The 17,678-nt window shown below is 51.2% G+C and overlaps 1 protein-coding gene and 1 long non-coding RNA gene across 2 annotated transcripts; one reads left to right on the forward strand and one right to left on the reverse strand.

Moving 5' to 3' along the window:
- The first annotated feature begins 8 nt into the window (after nt 1-8).
- On the forward strand, nt 9-8,118 carry LOC115831261. The gene is made up of 2 exons (XR_004026786.1): nt 9-1,158; nt 7,469-8,118. It is a non-coding gene; the product is annotated as an uncharacterized LOC115831261 (long non-coding RNA).
- Nucleotides 8,119-8,809: 691 nt separating this feature from the next.
- GDPD3 (glycerophosphodiester phosphodiesterase domain containing 3) lies at nt 8,810-17,216 on the reverse strand. Its single transcript, XM_030798794.1, has 10 exons — nt 16,923-17,216; nt 16,608-16,650; nt 16,244-16,379; nt 16,109-16,154; nt 15,892-16,010; nt 15,718-15,807; nt 14,973-15,106; nt 12,217-12,276; nt 12,057-12,108; nt 8,810-9,009 (listed from the first exon to the last, which is right to left on the reverse strand). The coding sequence occupies exons 1-10, from the start codon at nt 17,059-17,061 to the stop codon at nt 8,872-8,874; spliced, it is 957 nt and encodes a 318-aa protein (XP_030654654.1). The 5' UTR covers nt 17,062-17,216; the 3' UTR covers nt 8,810-8,871.
- Nucleotides 17,217-17,678: the final 462 nt, after the last annotated feature.

Consider the following 17,678-nt stretch of genomic DNA (forward strand, 5'->3'; position numbering starts at 1 on the left):
CGGCGGCCGCCGTGGCCAATGGGCGCTCCGCATGCAAATGAGGGGGCGCGTCACACGGCGGCCGGCGCAGGCCCCGAGCGCCCCTCCCCCGCCGCCCGCTCCCGCCGGCCCGGAAATGCGGCTGCGGCCCGCGCGCCCCCGGCCTGCTCGCATTCCTGCTTGCGGCCCGGGCAGGGGCGGGGTCGGAGGGTCTAGGCCCGGAGCGGAGCGAGGAAGCGGGTGGCGCTGGGACGCATGCCCTGGGGGAGATGAGTATAATGACCTGCGTTTGTCCGCCGCCCGTGCCCCGCTCAATCCCCGCATCAATCCCGTGAGGCCGTTTCTCCCGTTGGCTCCACTGTACCAGGGGCTGAGACCCAGGGAGGTCTTGCGGCTCCCCAGGTTATCCAGCTAGTAAGAGGCGAAGCTGGAATTCTCACTGTGGGCCCATTCCATGGCTTTTGCCAGAGCGCCAGGGACACACTCAGTTCACTTCTTATCAGGGAAGACCCAAAGGTGCGCATCCCTGGCAGGCCCCTGGCAGCCAGGGCGTCGGACCAGGCAATTCCTACTGCCCAGCATCACCTCCTGCAGGCCTCTCAGATGCCTCTGTTGGGACAGCTAAGTTCCTCTTCAAAGACTCAACTTCCTGGTCATAAGCTGTAAGCAGATTCTACCCCCGCTTTTTCTTCTTTTTCGCACGTCTACCCTATTTGGGAAAGTTTAAACCTTAGCTAATTGGGATCAGCTCAGATTGTGCGGTCCAACCCCCCAGCCAATGGGGAAAGGACACAGAAACAGGAACTGCGTTAGGGTTAAAACCCGCTTCTCTGCTTTGTTTGTGGGTGCTCTTGTGATTACAACCAGCGCAAGCAGCACCCTTCTGCAGAAGTAAAGATGCCTTGCTGGGAAGTCTTCTGTCTCAGTGCTGGTTTTTCTTGACTACACTAAGCACTTGTTTTCAACAAATTTGGGGGTCTTCCGGGATCCCATTCTGCTTTGGGAGGGGTAGCGATTACTTTTCCTTGTGAGACACGTCCCACTACCTTGTTGCGGTGGCCCAAGGAGCAGAGGATCGGGTCCGCCCGAAGTGAGGAATAAATCCGGACTCTCAGCAACGTGGGCAGGAAGGAGCCTTAAAATTCCCAGGCAAGTGGGTAACTCTGTGCACAGACCAAGGTAAGAAAAGTTGCTACTGGGGCGACAAAGTATTTCCTTGGTGGTCGGGGTCACTTGGAGGTTGAAAGTGCATGGCTGAGACACGTCAGTGGACACGAATCGAGTGTGGAGTCCAGACTTGCTTCCATGGTCACCTTATAAGGCTTAGGGCAGTTTTCCAGTCAGGGGGATTATACCGACCCGCTAATGCTAAGAGGGGCCTGAAATTCCCACGAGGGAAGCGGCCAAAAAGTACGATGCAATTATTCATATGAGTGCAAGAAACCTCCAATGGGAAAAGGGAGAGGTTAAGCCCCTAGGAAACGGGCACCAACCTCCAGAATGGGAAATACCCCAAGTAAGACAGGGAGTACAAAAGGCCAAGCAGACAATAAAATTCCCCCTGACAGTCCTCTAGGCCTTATGTTAGAGTACTGGAGGTATAATGAAAGAACCATGTAACACAAGGAAAGACAGTGAATGATAAAATATTGCTGTTTTATTTGGACCAAGGAACCTATCCTCAGACCCTCGGTCTTTTGGCCAAAGTTTGGATCAGACGAGGATTGGATATGCCAACTCTTAATCCAGTATGTTAATGAAAAAAGTCCAATCTCTCAGGAGGAAATAGATTATGCTCTGTGTTGGAGACAGGAACATGTCCTTCCCTTTCCCTTAAAGGATGATGTAAAAGAGAAACCAAACTCAGTACCCCCCTAGGACAACCCAGTTAAGTCAGATTCTACATCTAAATATGCCAATGTATAGGATGCCCTAGACCATCTTCCCCCGCCTACCCCACCCCAGGCTAATCACTCAGTCCCTCCCCCACATAACCCTGCCCCATGGGCCTTGTGGCCCCACATCCCCATTGAGCAGCCACCCAAACATATCCTTTCCTCAGGAAAATCCAGCACGAGATGAAACAACGCCGGAGGGATATTCAGAACTTTCCTTTTCCGTCTTCCTCAAAGGGGTCTGCCCCAACCCCTTTTCCCTTAAGAGAAGTACCACTGGGAGGAGGGGGTATTGGTTTCGTAAATGCCACCTTAACTAGTTCAGAGGTTAGAAATCTGAAAAAGGAACTCAAACCATTATCAGATGATCCTTTTGGATTCTCAGATCACATTGAACAATTTTTAGGGCCGCAATTGTATACTTGGGCTGAATTAATGTCCATCTTAGGTATTCTCTTCTCAGGGGAGGAAAGAACCATGATCCACAGGCCTGCAATGATAGTCTGGGAATGTGAACACTCTCTTGGTCAAAACATCCCTGCAGCAGAGCAGAAATTCCCAGCCCAGGACCCTCAGTGGAATAGGAACAATGCAGCCCACTGAGAAAACATGAAAGACCTCAGGGATATGATAATTAAAGGGATTCTGGAATTGGTACCTCGAACCCAAAATATTTCCTGAGCATTTAATGTACACCAAGAAAAAGATGAAGGGCCCATGGAATTTTTAAACAGACTTAAGGAGCAAATAAGAAAATATTCAGGCTTAGACATAGAGGACCCACTTGGACAAGAGATGTTAAAGCTCTATTTTATCACCAACAGTTGGCCGGACATTAGAAAGAAATTACAAAAGATAGAAAATTGGCAAGACTGCTCCATAGAGGAACTTTTAATTAAGAGAGGCCCAAAGGCTGGGCACAGTGGCTCACGCCTGTAACCCCAGCATTTTGGGAGCCGAAGTGGGTGGATCATGAGGTCAGGAGATTGAGACCATCCTGGCTAACATGGTGAAACCCTGTCTCTACTAAAAAAATACAAAAAATTAGCTGGGCGTGGTGGTGGGCGCCTGTAGTGCCAGCTACTCAGGAGGCTGAGGCAGGAAAATGGCGTGAACCCGGCAGGTGGAGCTTGCAGTGAGCCAAGATCACGCCATTGCACTCCAGCCTGAGAGACAGAGCAAGACTCTGTCTCAAAAAAAAAAAGGAAGTGATTAACTTTGATTTGGGTTCCACTGTCGGATTTATTTATTTATTTATTTATTTAAAAATTCCCGGCCGGGCGCGGTGGCTCACGCCTGTAATCCCAGCACTTTGGGAGGCCGAGGCGGGCGGATCACGAGGTCAGGAGCTCGAGACCATGGTGAAACCCCGTCTCTACTGAAAAATACAAAAAAAAACTTAGCCGGGCGTGGTGGCGGGCGCCTGTAGTCCCAGCTACTGGGAGAGGCTGAGGCAGGAGAATGGCGTGAACCCGGAAGGCGGAGCTTGCAGTGAGCCGAGATGGCGCCACTGCACTCCAGCCTGGGCGACAGAGCGAGACTCTGTCTCAAAAAAAAAAAAAAAAAATTCCCAGGGAAGTGGTAAGGAGAAAACGATACCCTATTCCCTTAGAAGCTAGAATGGCTCTAAAACCTATAATTGAGGGCCTCGTCCATGACGGACTCCTTGAACCCTGTATGCCCCCTTACAACACTCCAATATTGCCTGTAAGAGTCAGATGGGTCATACCGGCTAGTAGAAGACCTCTGGGCTGTTAATCAAACAGCTCAAACTACCCACCCTGTTGTTCCCAACCCTTACACCATTATCAGCAAAATCCCACACGATCACCAATGGTTTACAATGATAGATTTGAAAGATGCCAGCTGGGCACGGTGGCTCACACCTGTAATCCTAGCACTTTGGGAGGCCGAGGTGGGCAGATTGCCTGAGCTCAAGAGTTTGCGACCAGCCTGGGCAACATGGTAAAACCCCATCTCTACTAAAATACAAAAAAAAAAAAAAATTAGCTGGGCGTGGCAGCATGTACCTATAATCCCAGCTACTCAGGAGACTGAGGCAGGACCGTTGCTTGAACCCGGGAGGCGGAGGTTGCAGTGAGCCGAGATCGTGTCACTGCACTCCAGCCTGGCGACAGAGCCAGGCTCTGTCTCAAAAATAAAATAAAAAATAAAAAAATAAAAAAAGAAAGATGCCTTTTGGGTTTGCCCTTTAGCGGAAGACAGCCGGGACACGTTTGCTTTTGAGTGGGAGGACCCTCACTTAGGTCGAAAACAGCAGTACCAGTGGACAGTCCTACTCCAGGAGTTTACAGACTCCCCAAATCTATTCGGTCAAATTTTAGAACAAGTCCTAGAAAACTTTTCCCTTCATCCATATGCCTACTCGAATACGCAGATGACCTGCTCATTTCAGGAAATAGCAAGGACCACGTAACCACAGTTTCAATTAACTTCCTGAATTTCCTAAGGGAACAAGTGTTACGGGTCTCAAGGAGTAAAATTCAGTTTGTAGAACCTGAGGTAAAATATCTAGGACACCTAATCAGTAAAGGCAAAAGGAAAATAGTACCTGAACGAATTGAAGGTGTCACATCTCTACCTTTGCCTGAAACAAAGCAGGAACTTAGAAAATTCTTGGGATTAGTTGGATACTGTCGTCTATGGATTGACTCTTATGCCTGATAAACAAAACCTCTATATCAAAAACTCACCCAAGAAGGAACAGACCCCCTTCTTTGGACCCCATCGGAAGTCCAACAAGTAGAAGAGTTAAAACACATACTTGTAACTGTCCCTGTTCTAGCTTTGCCTTCCTTAGCCATTCCACCTTTTTGTCAGTGTAAACAAGGGGGTGGCTTTAGGGGTACTCACCCAAAGACAGAGGACACCGGCAGCTCATAGCCTTCCTGTCAAAAGTTCTTGACCCAGTAACCCACGGATGGCCCGAATGTGCCCAATCTGTAGCAGCAACTGCCTTTCTAACGGAAGCAAGCAGGAAAATAACCTTTGGGGGAAGCCTCATTGTATGTACCCTTCATCAAGTTAGGACCATTCTTAATCAGAAGGCAGGAAGATGGCTCACTGACTCAAGGATTTTAAAATAGGAGGCCATCGGGTGGGTGTGGTGGCTCACGCCTGTAATCCCAGCACTTTGGGAGGCCAAGGCGGGCAGATCACAAGGTCAGGAGTTGGAGACCAGAGTGCCCAGCATGGTGAAACCCCGTCTCTACTAAAAATACAAAAAATTAGCCAGGCATGGTGGTGCATGCCTGTAATCCCAGCTAGTTGGGAGGCTGAGGCAGGAGAATTGCTTGAACCCCGGAGGCAGAGGTTGCAGTGAGCCGAGATCAGCCACTGCACTTTAGCCTGGGCAACAGAATGAGATGCCATTCCCCCCGACAAAAAAAAAAAAAAAAAAAAAAAAAAAAATTGAGGCTATCTTATTAGAGAGGGATGATTTAACATTGACCACTGATAATTCGCTCAACTCCGATGTTTTCCTAACAGGAAATCCGAACCGGGAGGAACCTGAGCATAAATGTTTAGATCTGATCAGTTAGCAAACTAGAGTCAGACTAAGTGAGACCCTGTTCCAAACCGGGCATTACCTCTTTGTAGACGGCTCCTCTCGGGTAATTGAAAGAAGAAGGCATAACGGGTACTCTGTAGTTGACGGGGAAACCCTCATGGAGGTAGTCAGGGAGATGGCCCAATAACTGGTTCACTCAAACATGTGAACTCTTTGCATTAAATCAGGCCTTAAAATCTCTGCAATATCAGGAAGGAACTATTTACACTGACTCCAAGTATGCTTTTGGAGTAGTCCATACCTTTGGAAAGATCTGGACTGAACGAGGCCTCATTAATAGTAAAGGCCAGGACCTTGTCTATAAAGAATTGATTATGCAAGTACTAGAAAATCTTCAACTGCCGGAAGAAATAGTGGTGGTCCATGTCCCAGGACATCAGAAAAACCCATCTTTTGAAAGCTGGGGAAATAACCTCACAGATCGAGTAGCCAAGCAAGCTGCCTCTTCCAGACAGGCGCCCATTTTCCATCTGACCCCTTACCTTCCCCTCCAGTCGCAATCCCCATCTTCTCCAATGCAGACCAAGAAAAGTTAAAAAGAATAGGAGCTAAGGAAAGCTCAGAGGGAAGGTGGGTATTACCAGACGGGAGGGAAATGCTGTCTAAACCTCTTATGAGGGAAATATTGTCACAGCTTCATCAAGGAACTCACTGGGGTCCCCAAGCTATGTGTGACACAGTCCTCAAAGCCTATGGGTATATAGGAATCTATACCCTCACTAGTCAGGTGGCAGATAATTGCCTAGTGTGCAAAAAAACTAATAAAACCCGAAGGAAGCAGCCTCTACTTTATCAAGGGAACCACCCTTATAATTGCCAATCCAACCAGTGCAACCCAGTACTTACCTCTATTACTACCCCTACCTCCAGCAACCCTAACTCCACTTTAGGTTGCTTCTATGGCTTAGGAGCCAATGTTACTAGAAAGGACCCTATAGGCTTCTTTGAAATATGTTTTGTTCACCCTTCTCCACCTCCTACCGTCTCCTCCTCCCCAAGCCCACCAAATCAAACCATTCCTCACCTCTTACCCAATGACAAAACCAAAGTAGCTATAGTAGAAGTCAAGGATTTAAAGCAAACCCTAGCCATCGAGACCAGGTATCAAGATGCAAATGCCTGGCTGGAATGGATTAAATATTCTGTTCGCACCCTGAATAAAAGCAATTGTTACACTTGTGTAGCGGGCAGGCTAGAAACCCAGATTGTCCCCTTTCCACTCAGATGGGCCAGCCAACCAGGCATGGACTGTATGGTAGCTCTCTTCCAGCACCCCACGGCCTGGGGAAACAAGACGTGCACCACTCTTTCACTACGTTTCCCAAAGATCAGGAGCCCTATGGGTCAGCTCCCAAGGACCATTCGACTTCCAGCTCTCAATGCCAATTATACCTTGTGTCTCCCACAACAGGGGGACAAATTAACATTCCTTGGAAATCTAATGGGAGTCTAAACCTTTTCAAGAGCTAACCAATCAGCTGGCCCTTGTCTATCCCTGAGCAGATGTATGGTGGTATTGTGGAGGACTGTTACTGGGTACGCTGCCAAGCAACTGGACGGGCACTTTTGCTCTAATCCAATTGGCCATCCCTTTCACCTTGGCATTTCGTCAACCAGACAGGAAGCAAGTAACCCGAAGAAAAAGAGAAGCCCCTCGAGGGTCCTTTGACCCCCATGTTTACATAGACAGTAGCGGGGTCCCATGGGAGCTTACCAAGTGAATTTAAAGCTCGGAACCAAATAGCCGCTGGGTTCGAGTCTGTTTTGTTCTGGTGGTCTGCTATAAATAAAAATGTAGACTGGATAAATTATATATACTACAATGAGCAGCGATTCGTCAGTTATACCAGGGATGCCATCAAAGGAATAGCTGAACAATTAGGCCCCACCAGCCAGATGACCTGGGAAAATAGACTAGCCCTTGACATGATATTGGCAGGAAAAGGCAGAGTCTGTGTCATGATCTGAGTCCAATGTTGTACTTTTATCCCTAATAATACAGCTGCCGACGGGACCATCACAAAAGGCCTTACCATCCTGGCAAATGAATTAGCCGGAAAATTCTGGAATAGATAACCCTTTTATGGGTCTCATGGAAAAGTGGTTTGGAAAATGGAAAGGACTCCTGGCTTCAATCTTTACCTCTCTTGCAATTGTAACAAGTGTACTTATCCTTGTGGGCTGCCGCATCATACCTTGTATTCGTGGGTTAACTCAAAGGCTCATAGAAACAGCCCTCACTAACCTCCCTCACTTCTCTCCCTCCATAATTGGATAAGCTCTTGCTCCTGGATAATCAAGAAGAACAACGAAGCCAAATCCTGTTAAAATTTTTTGAAGAGGAAGAAGTATCAAATAGAAGAGAGGAAATTGTTGGGACAGCTAAGCTTTTCAAAAACTCAACTTCCTGGTCATAAACTTCTCCCCCTTTTTCTTCTTTTTTGGCAGTCTACCCTGTTTGGGAAAGTTTAAACCTTAGCCAGTTGGGATCAGCTCAGATTGTGCAGTCCATCCCCAGCCAATGGGGAAAGGACACAGAAACAGGAACTGCGTTAGGGTGAAAAAGCCCTTCTCTCCTTTGTTTGGGATGCTCTTGCCATTACAAGCAGCGCAAGTAGCACCGTTCTGAAGTAAAGATGCCTTGCTGGGAAATCTGTCTCAGTGCTGGTTTTTCTTGATTACACTGAGCATTTGTTTCTAACACCCCTGTGCTCCAGGCTGGGTTAGGTCTGATCTCAGGGCATGTCTGTTTCAACACCTGTCTGCAGTTCTTTGGCTTGCGTTGCTCACTGCAGTGGGCCCGGCCTGGTCTAGAGGAGGCGCTCAGTAAATACCTGAAATGTGAATGTGTGGTTCATTCAGTGAATATGGCCCTGGGGCTGGAGATGGCAGAGGCGTTCTGGGAGCTTCTGGAGAAGGAGACCTGGGAGGAGAAGGTTGGAATGGCGGGGGCAGCAGAGGGGCTGGGTGAACTCAGCTGTCCCACACAGGCCCATCCTCTGCAGCCCGAGGAGGAAGCTCACAGGGCAGGACATGGAAGAGATCAAGTTCCCTGCCCGGTGCCTGGGCTGTTGATGGCCTCAGGAAAATGGAACCATTATCTGTTGCTGTCAAGTGGCTGGGGGCCAGGACACCTGGGTTGGCCGTGAGGGGACATTCCTGAGGAGAGTGGAGGCCAGGCTGGGGCAGGGTGTGGCACGAGGACAGGAATGTAGTGGAACCAGTGCGTCAGGCTCCTGAAGGCCCCAGGCTCCAGCCTCAGGGCTGGCCTGTTCCCTCCTAAGCTGCCATCTTCATATCTTCAGGACCCACCCCTCTACTCCTCACCCTCAGCACAACTATGTGATCGAAAGGCAAATATTTATTTTTCAGGAAGAGAAACAGGAGAGCTTGAGGCTTCTGGACTTAGGAGGTCCGGGCAGCTGGTCCATGGTTGTCCAGGTATTGCCGCAGGGCTGTGGGATAATCTGTTATGACGCCAGTGGCTCCCACGCTGAAGGCTGCTTCAAAATCCGACTCTTCATTAAGGCACCAAAAGACCACCTGAGCAGGGAGGGAGGGGGCCTGTAGATTCTGAACAATTTTACATCCAGACAGTGGGGACCCACCTCCTCCTCTATGGAGACTCCCCAGCAGCAGTAGGCTGGAGCTGATTGTTAAATTCTCAGGAATTTTGCAAAGTGGTTATTAAACCCAGCCATTATTAAAAATTAAATCGTAGCCTGGGTGCAGTGGCTCACGCCTGTAATCTCAACACTTTGGGACACCGAGGCAGGAGTTGAGGTCAGGTGTTTAAGATCAAGTGAGACCTCATCTCTACAAAAAACTTTGTAAAAATTAGCCCGGTGTGGTGGTATGTGCCTGTGCTCCCAGCTACTTGGAAGACTGAGGTGAAAGAATTGCTTGAGGAGTCTAAGGCTGCAGTGAGCTATGGTTGCGCCACTGTACTCCAGCCTGGGCAATAGAACAAGACCTCGTCTCAAAAAATAAAAAATTATATAAACTGACAATTAAATAATTTTTATGTATTTATTTATTTTTTGAGACGGAGTCTTGGTCTGTCGCCCAGGCTGGAGTGCAGTGGCACGAACTCGGCTCACTGTAAGCTCTGCCTCCCGGGTTCACGCCATTCTCCTGTCTCAGCCTCCCGAGTAGCTGGGACTACAGATGCCCGCCACCACGCCCAGCTAATTTTTGTGTTTTTAGTAGAGATGGGGTTTCACCATGTTAGCCAGGATGGTCTCGATCTCCTAACCTTGTGATCCACCTGCTCGGCCTCCCAAAGTGCTGGGATTACAGCTGTGAGCCACCGCACCTGGCCCTAAATAAATTATTAAAACAACAAGTGGCCAGGCGTGGTGGCTCACGCCTGTAATCCCAGCACTTTGGGAGGCCGAGGCAGGCAGATCAACTAAGGTCAGGAGTTCGAGACCAGCCTGGCCAACATGGTGAAATCCCATCTCTACTAAAAATACAAAAATTAGCTGGGCGTGGTGGCGGGTGCCTGTAATCCCAGCTACTCAGAAGGCTGAGGCAGGAGACTAGACTCGCTTGAACCCAGGAGGTGGAGGTTGCAGTGAGCTGAGATCGTGCCATTGCACTCTAGCCTGGGCAACAGAGCAAGACTCTGTCTCAAAAAAAAAAAAAAAAACAAAACCCAAAACAAACAACCCAGTAATAAATATTCAAAGCATATTTCTTGCTAATCAGTTTCCTATTACTGTGTTCTTGAAGTGATTAAGTCTGTTGAGGCTGCAAGATGGAAATACTACACGATGGGGTGCCACCACGCATCTCTTCCCATTCTGCATTTAGTAGCTTCATGTCGGCAGCCTGAAACTGGCCAAGATGGGAGTATTGAAACCAAGAAAATTAATCCTCAAATCAGGGCTTTCATTTGTTCCTCTCTCAGAGCTAGTTGTTGACCACTTACCAGCACCACCCTCCCCTAGCCCCCCGTTCCGCTGCCACCTGCCCCAGCTCCTGCAGCTCTGCCCCTTCCCTGCCCGTTTGAGTGGGCACTGAGGTAGGCGGAGATTGGAATTTTTTATTTTATTAAAAATACAGATGAGACGAGGTCTCTCTGTATTGCCAACACTGGAGTGCAGTGGTGTAATCACAACCAACTGTAGCCTTGACCTCCTGGGCTCAAGTGATCCTCCCACCTCAGCCTCCTAACTAGCTGGGACTACAGGCATGCACGACCATGCCCAGTTAATATTTTATTTATTTATTTATTTTTGAGACAGTCTTGCTCTGTCGCCCAGGCTGGAGTGCAGTGGCGTGATCTCAGCTCACTGTAACCTCCAGCTCCTGGGTTCAAGCGATTCTCGTGCTTGAGCCTCCCGAGTAGAGCTGGGATTATAGGCATGCGCCACCATACTCAGCTAATGTTTACATTTTTAGTAGAGATGGGGTTTCACAATGTTGGCCAGGCTGGTCTCGAACTCCTGACCTTAGTTGATCCGCTGGCCTTGGCCTCCCAAAGTGCTGGGATTGCAGGCATGAGCCACTGCACCCGGCCTCTGCATTTTTCTTTCCTTTCCCTTTTCCTTTCCTTTTTCCTGTTTCCCTCCCTCTCCTTCTCCCTCTCCCTGTCTCTGGCTCTCACGCTTTGTCCTCTCCTGAGTGGCTGGGAGTACAGGTGTAAACCACTGTGCTTGGCTAATTTTTAAATTTTTTGTAGAGACGAGGGTCTCAGTATGTTGCCCAGGCTGGTCTTAAACTCCTGGGCGCAAGTGATCCTCCCACCTTGGCCTCTCAAAAGGCTGGGATTACAGGCGGGAGCCACTGTGCCCAGCCTCTGCCTACGGCATTTCTTCCCTGTACCCTTGATGGGAAGCTCCCACCCCTAGTACTATAGTGCCTGGAACACTCTCAAGGATCGTTTACTAATTAAATGATCTGTCGAAGCCAATGCTTAGGGGAGAGGGGGGTGGGCTGGGCTTGTTTTCTCCCATCTCTCATCTTTCCCCAGCCCCCTCTCATCAGGGATCATGATACATCATTGTTGTCAACATAATGGCTAACATTTATCAAGCCCTTAATAAGTGCTAGTTACATATCCATATGTTGGCAATGTCAGGTTAAGAAAATATGTGTGTGGCCAGGCGCGGTGGCTCACACTTGTAATCCCAGGACTTTGGGAGGCTGAGGCAGGTGGATCACTTGAGGCCAAGAGTTCTAGACCAGCCTGGCCAAGATGGTGAAACCCTGTCTCTACTAAAAACACAAAAATTAGCCAAGCGTGGTGGCAGGCACCTATAGTCCCAGCTACTCAGGAGGCTGAAGCGGGAGAATCGCTTGAACCCGGGAGGTGGAGGTTGCAGTGAGCCGAGATTGCACCACTGCACTCCAGCCTGGGCAACAGAGTGAGACTCTTGTCACAAAAAAAAAAAAAAGAACATTGTGTGTGTTTGTGTGTGTGTGTATCCAGAGAGTTAAATATACCATTTTCCCATTTTAGGGACGTAGAAACTGAGACTCAGGTGAGGTCACCTGCCCGAGCGATGCAGCTAGTTGGCAGCAGAGTGGGACTGGAACCCTGCTGCCAGGTCTGTGTGCGGTGGAAGTGGTGGTCAAGGTCTCACCTGCACCCCTCGCTCCTCCAAGTGTCGGATCAGACTCTTCCTCATGATCAGCCTGGGGGTGGGGTGGGGACGTGGGAGGTGATGATGAGAGGAGACCTGGGAGAAGGGCAGCAGTAGGTCTCTATGGGGACATTCTACCCAGCCATCTTGCCCACCTCACCATTTCGAAACCACAGCCAACAGCTGGTTCAGGCAAGAGCAGGAAAATGGGAAATAGGTCCTGCAGAGAGAAGGAAGTGGGGGTTAGCTCCTAGGGTCTCCCCTGTCCCAGAGGTGGGGTGGGGTGGTAGTGCCCCCCTCAACCAGGGTAGCGCTGCCCTCCCACCCCCAAGAATCCCCCAGAATAACCTTTGTAGTTGCCCCAGTGAACAATTCACCCATTGTTCAGAGAGCCTACTCTGACCACCACGCTTTGAGGGTGTGGCCCTCCAGTCACCATTCACCAGATAGGGAGTCTGGGCCTTAGAGAACGAAAAGGACTTGCCAGGCCCAAAGCAGAGCGGTGGTGGGGCTGGGCCAGGGCCTGGCTCGGTTCCAAAGCTGGACACCCAGGCTGCAGGCCCTCCTGGTTGGGCCTGGCCAGCTTCTTATTTATCTATTTATCTTATTATTAATTTAAATTAAAAAAAATTTTTTTTTGAGACAGAGTCTTGCTCTGTTGCCCAGGCTGGAGTGCCGTGGTGCGATCACAGCTCACTGCAAGCTCCGCCTCCCGGGTTCACACCATTCTCCTGCCTCAGCCTCCCGAGTAGCTGGGACTACAGGTGCCCGCCACCATGCCCAGCTAATTTTTTGTATTTTTAGTAGAGATGGGGTTTCACTGTGTTCGCCAGGATGGTCTCGATCTCCTGACCTTGTGATCCACCCGCCTGCCTCCTAAAGTGCTGGGATTATAGGCGTGAGCGACCGCGCCCGGCCATTAAAAAATTTTTGTAGAGACATGTCTCACTATGTTGCCCAGGCAGGAGGACCCAAGCAATCACCCCGCTTCAGCCTCCCAAAGTGCCAGGATAATAAGTGTGAGCCGGCCAAGTGCCGTGGCTCACACTTGTAATCCCAGCACTTTGAGAGGCTGAGGTGGGAGGAGACCAGCGTGGCCAACATGGCGAAACGCCGTCTCTACTAAAAATACAAAAATTAGCCAGGCGTGGTGGCAGGCCCTGTAGTCCCAGCCACTTGGGAGGCTGAGGCAGGAGAATTGCTTGAACCCAGGAGGTAGAGGTTTCAGTGAGCCAAGATCGCGCTACTGCACTCCAGCCTGAGCCACAGAGCGAGACTCCTTCTCGAAAACAAAAAACAAAAACAAAAAAAACCCAAAAACCTCGTGAGTCACTGTGCCTGCTGGCCAGCTTCTTGAGACCAGACAGCACTTAGTGGGACGACCCCTAATTATCCCACTCCAGGGATGACTTTAGAGTCCCTTTATAGTGTCCTAGGTCAGGCTTTGGAGTCAGACTCAGGGAAAACCTAAGCTCTGGATTTCCAGCTGTGTGTCCTTGGGCAAATTACAGAACCTCTCTGGGCCTCAGATTCTCTAGGGTACCATGGGAGTCATGATTCTTATACCTCCTGGGGATGCTGCAAGGTAAAAGTCAACCCAAAATATGTTAAAACACTTTATAAATCTTGTATAAGGCCGGGCGCAGTGGCTCACGCCTGTAATCCCAGCACTTTGGGAGGCCAAGGCAGGTGGATCATGAGGTCAGGAGATTACCATCCTGGCTAATACGGTGAAACCCAGTCCCTACTAAAAATACAAAAAAATTAGCCGGGTGTGGAGGCGGGCGCCTGTAGTCCCAGCTACTCGGGAGGCTGAAGCAGGAGAATGGCGTGAACCAGGGAGGCAGAGCTTGCAGTGAGCCGAGATCACACCACTGCACTGCAGCCTGGGCAACAGAGGGAGACTCCTCAAAAAAACAAAACAAAAAAATCCTGTATAAAAAGGTGGTACAGAAATATCATTGATCTCTTTGTAGCAAGGGATTGTGGGGGCTGAGTGGGACTTCCTTCTGGACAACAGAGGGGAGCAGAGAGCTCTGGGACTACCACAGAGAAGCTGTCAGAAAGCAAAGGGAGTCCGGGCCCAGGGGCTCAGGTATGTAATCCCAGCACTTTGGGAGACCGAGGTGGGAGGCTCGCTTGAGCTGAGGAGTTCAAGAGCAGCCTGGTCAACATAGTGAGACCTTATTTCTACAAATAATTTAACAATTAGCCTATTTATAATTAGCCTTGTCTCTACAAATATTTTAACAATTAGCAGTGTTGCACGCCTATACTCCCAGCTACTCAGGAGGCTGAGGCAGGAGGATCTCCTGAGCCCAGGAGGTCGAGGCTGCAGTGAGTCATGATCTGGCCACTGCATTCCAGCCTGAGCAAGACTCTGTCTCAAAAAAAAAAAAAAAAAAATCTAAAGCAAAGGGAGGGACCAGGCTTAAGTGCCAGCTAAGTATCCAAATTCCTGATCCTTTCCCCAGCTGTTACTTTGTTAACCCCTGCCTTCCTGCAGAACACTGACTTGCCTTTTCCTGCTGAGGGTCTGAGACAGCCGTGCTATAATTAATGAACGAATGTCTCCCCAGCCAGACTGTAAGCTCACCAAGAACTTCTCCCCACCCTCATTGGTCTTATTTACACATTATAACTGCACCTGGGACAGAGTAGACATTCAATAAAATATGCTAGATGGACTGAGATGGATAAATGACCCCTCTATCCTAAAACTCCATATATGCACAGAATTTCAGGGTGTTCACAATTCTATTAGTATTCATGAATGCTGGGTAAGAACCACTGTCCTTAAAAGACCTTCGGGGGTTATCTCTGAGCGGAGCTGGGGAGCTGGGAAGATCTGGGCTCCTTCTCCACGGAGACCCTAAGCAGTGGGGCGTTTTTCTGAGGTCCGCCCCCCACTGGTACCTGTTGATGATGTTGGGCAGGAAGCAGAAGAAGAATTTCTCAGGGATTGGAATGAAGGGCAGCAGCCCCAGGTAGTAGGAAAGCAGCACCCAGAATCCTTGCCTTATTGTGAAGGACAGGGGCATCTCAGGGTTCTGGGGAGGCAAGGAGAGGCATGAGAATCTGTCTGCTCTGGGGAAGCAGAGAGGAGGCATGAGCTGCAGGGGATCCGTGGTGGGCATTCCGGAGGCCCTACTACCTGCAGGATCCAAGTCACATCTTGGGGCTGGGTGTGGTGGCTCATGCCTGTAACCTCAGCACTTTGGGAGGCTGAGGCAGATGGATCACCTGAGATCAGGAGTTCAAGACCAGCCTGGCCAACATGGTGAAACCCCATCTCTACTAAAAATACAAAAATTAGCTGGGCGTGGTGGCATGCACCTGTAATCCCAGCTACTTGGGAGGCTGAAGCATGAGAATCGCTTGAACCCAGGAGGCACAGGTTGCAGTGAGCTGAGGTCGCACCACTGCACTCCAGCCTGGGCGACAGAGAGAGACTGTGTTTCAAAAAAGAAAAAAAACAAAAGTCACATCTTGGCTCTGTGTTCGAGGCCTGAGTTCACACCCTTTTCATTGCCACCGCCACGCCACTGGGAACTCTCCTAGACCCCTCTAGCTCAGGTCCCCATACTGGGTGGGCTCCAGCTCTGGGAAGGAGGGGCCCCTGGAGGAGGAAGAGGATGGGGGCGGGGCGGGGGGGACTCACGGCAGCCTTGCATTTCTTCATGACCGAGCTCTTCTCCGAGGCCCAGATGGTGATTTCATTACGGTCATAGCGTCTCACCAAGCCTGCTATCTGGGAGGAGGAGAAGGAGGTGAACGGAGAGCCAGGCCTCTCTCCCGCCCCCGGTAGCCGCCCTAGCCCTGCCTGCAGCACCACCTCACGGATGAGCTCTTCGTTCTTCTCTTTGATCTCCACGCTCATGGGTGTCCTTGGAAACCTCTGGAACAGGTCCTCCAGACGAACCATGCGCCGGTCTGACCCGTGAGCAAAGTGGCCTGGGGGTGGTGTGGGAAGAGGGGTCAGAGGGAAGCCAAGGCGGAGGTCCAGGGAAGGCGGGCATGGCCCAGGCAGGGCTTGAAGCCCTTGCTCTCACCTGGAGAGAAGTAAACCTCCAGCTTCTCCTTGTAGAGGGGCAGGTCCTGGGGAGGACAGGAAGGATGTCACTAGACGCTTGCATTGGGCATGGCGACTCTCAAGGTGGGGGTTGGGGTGTCAGGGCAGGGCCCACCTCGAAGTCCAGGCTGCCCACATCCCTGTTCAGGCCCGACTGGCGGCACAGGTTCTCATCGTGTGACACCACCACCACTCTGTCCCGTGTTAGCTGACAGTCGAGCTCCAGGAGGTCCGAGCGCTGGGCCATGGAGCTGTGGGGGTGAAGGTCAGCGGGGGGCTGGGGTAGGGGACTGGGATGAGGGGCATGGTGGCGGGGAGGTGGCCGGGAATGTGAGAGCAGAGTTCACGGTGGGATGTGCAGGCCACCTCCAGGGGGTGCCAGTCACCCAGCTAGGAAGTGAATGGCGTCCCTTGCTGTGATGCAGTCCATGACCTGCACACCCTCACATGGCAGCCTGGGCAGGGGCAGATACACTCACTTCTCCATGGCCTCCATGGTGTTCTCCAGCAGCTCTCCAGATCCTGTGGGGGGCACTGGAGTGGGCCCCTGGGGCTTGGGGTCTAGGGGCCTGGCTTGACCTCATCACCCACATTCCCTCTCTGGGCTCCATCCTCCCTCTGGCCTCACCTCCCCAGCCAGCCCAGGCTGCACCAGCGTCTTCTTCCTCGTCCACGCCCTGCCCTGCCACTTCGCTCTCCTTTCTTGGTCCCTGCCCTGTTTCTAGCATGCCCCCTTGGACCTATCCCTCTGTGCTGTCCACTTTGGCGCCTGTTCTCACCCCTACCCAGCTCACCTCCTCGGTGGGCCCCCAGGCGGATGCGGAAGGTGGGAGCCCGGGGCGTGTGCAGCAGGTGAGGCCGGCGCAGGAAGAAGATGGAGAGCATGGCATAGCTGCCCAGGGCAGGGAGGGCATAGTACAGCAAAACGCTCATGACTGTACTCCCACAGAAGCTCCTGCAGCTGCACGCTCAGCCGTCCAGGGGACTGTGCTGCCTGCCTAGCCGGTGTGGGCCGGCTCTACTACTGGCCACTGCCACGCCCCTGGGACCTGCTGAGCCTGCCGCTGGGCTGGCTTGGAGCCAAGCTGCAGGGTTCGGCTGAAGCCGGGGTAGTGTCAGGAGGTGAGGCAAGTAGCCCTGGCCCTCATATCCCCAGGCTCTTCCCAGACCCCAGCAGGCCCCTGTCCTGGGCCACATGGGGGGAGTAAAAACCACCCAGGACTGTTAGGACCTCCCCCTCTCACTGGTGCTTGTAGCCAGAGCATCCAACATGCCTACCCCTTGCCATTTCAGAGGATCCAGGGGTGTGTAGGGTGCTCCTGAGTCACCCCGAATCACCCCCAGCCAGTTAGGAAGCCATTAGCGAGAGGACAGGACAGTGACTGAGGGGAAAACTGACCCCCTTCTTTCTAGGAGTCTGGAGCTCTCCAGAGCCCCGTGCCCAGCCCTGGGCTGGCAGTGAAGGGCACCAGGCCCCTGAAAGCCCAAGTCAAGCAGCAGCTGGGCTGCAGGAGTCCGTCCTCAGAGCCGCACGGGGCAGGGTGGGGGTG

The sequence above is a fragment of the Nomascus leucogenys genome, chromosome 2 (assembly GCF_006542625.1).
Source record: "Nomascus leucogenys isolate Asia chromosome 2, Asia_NLE_v1, whole genome shotgun sequence".
Lineage (NCBI taxonomy): Eukaryota > Metazoa > Chordata > Mammalia > Primates > Hylobatidae > Nomascus > Nomascus leucogenys.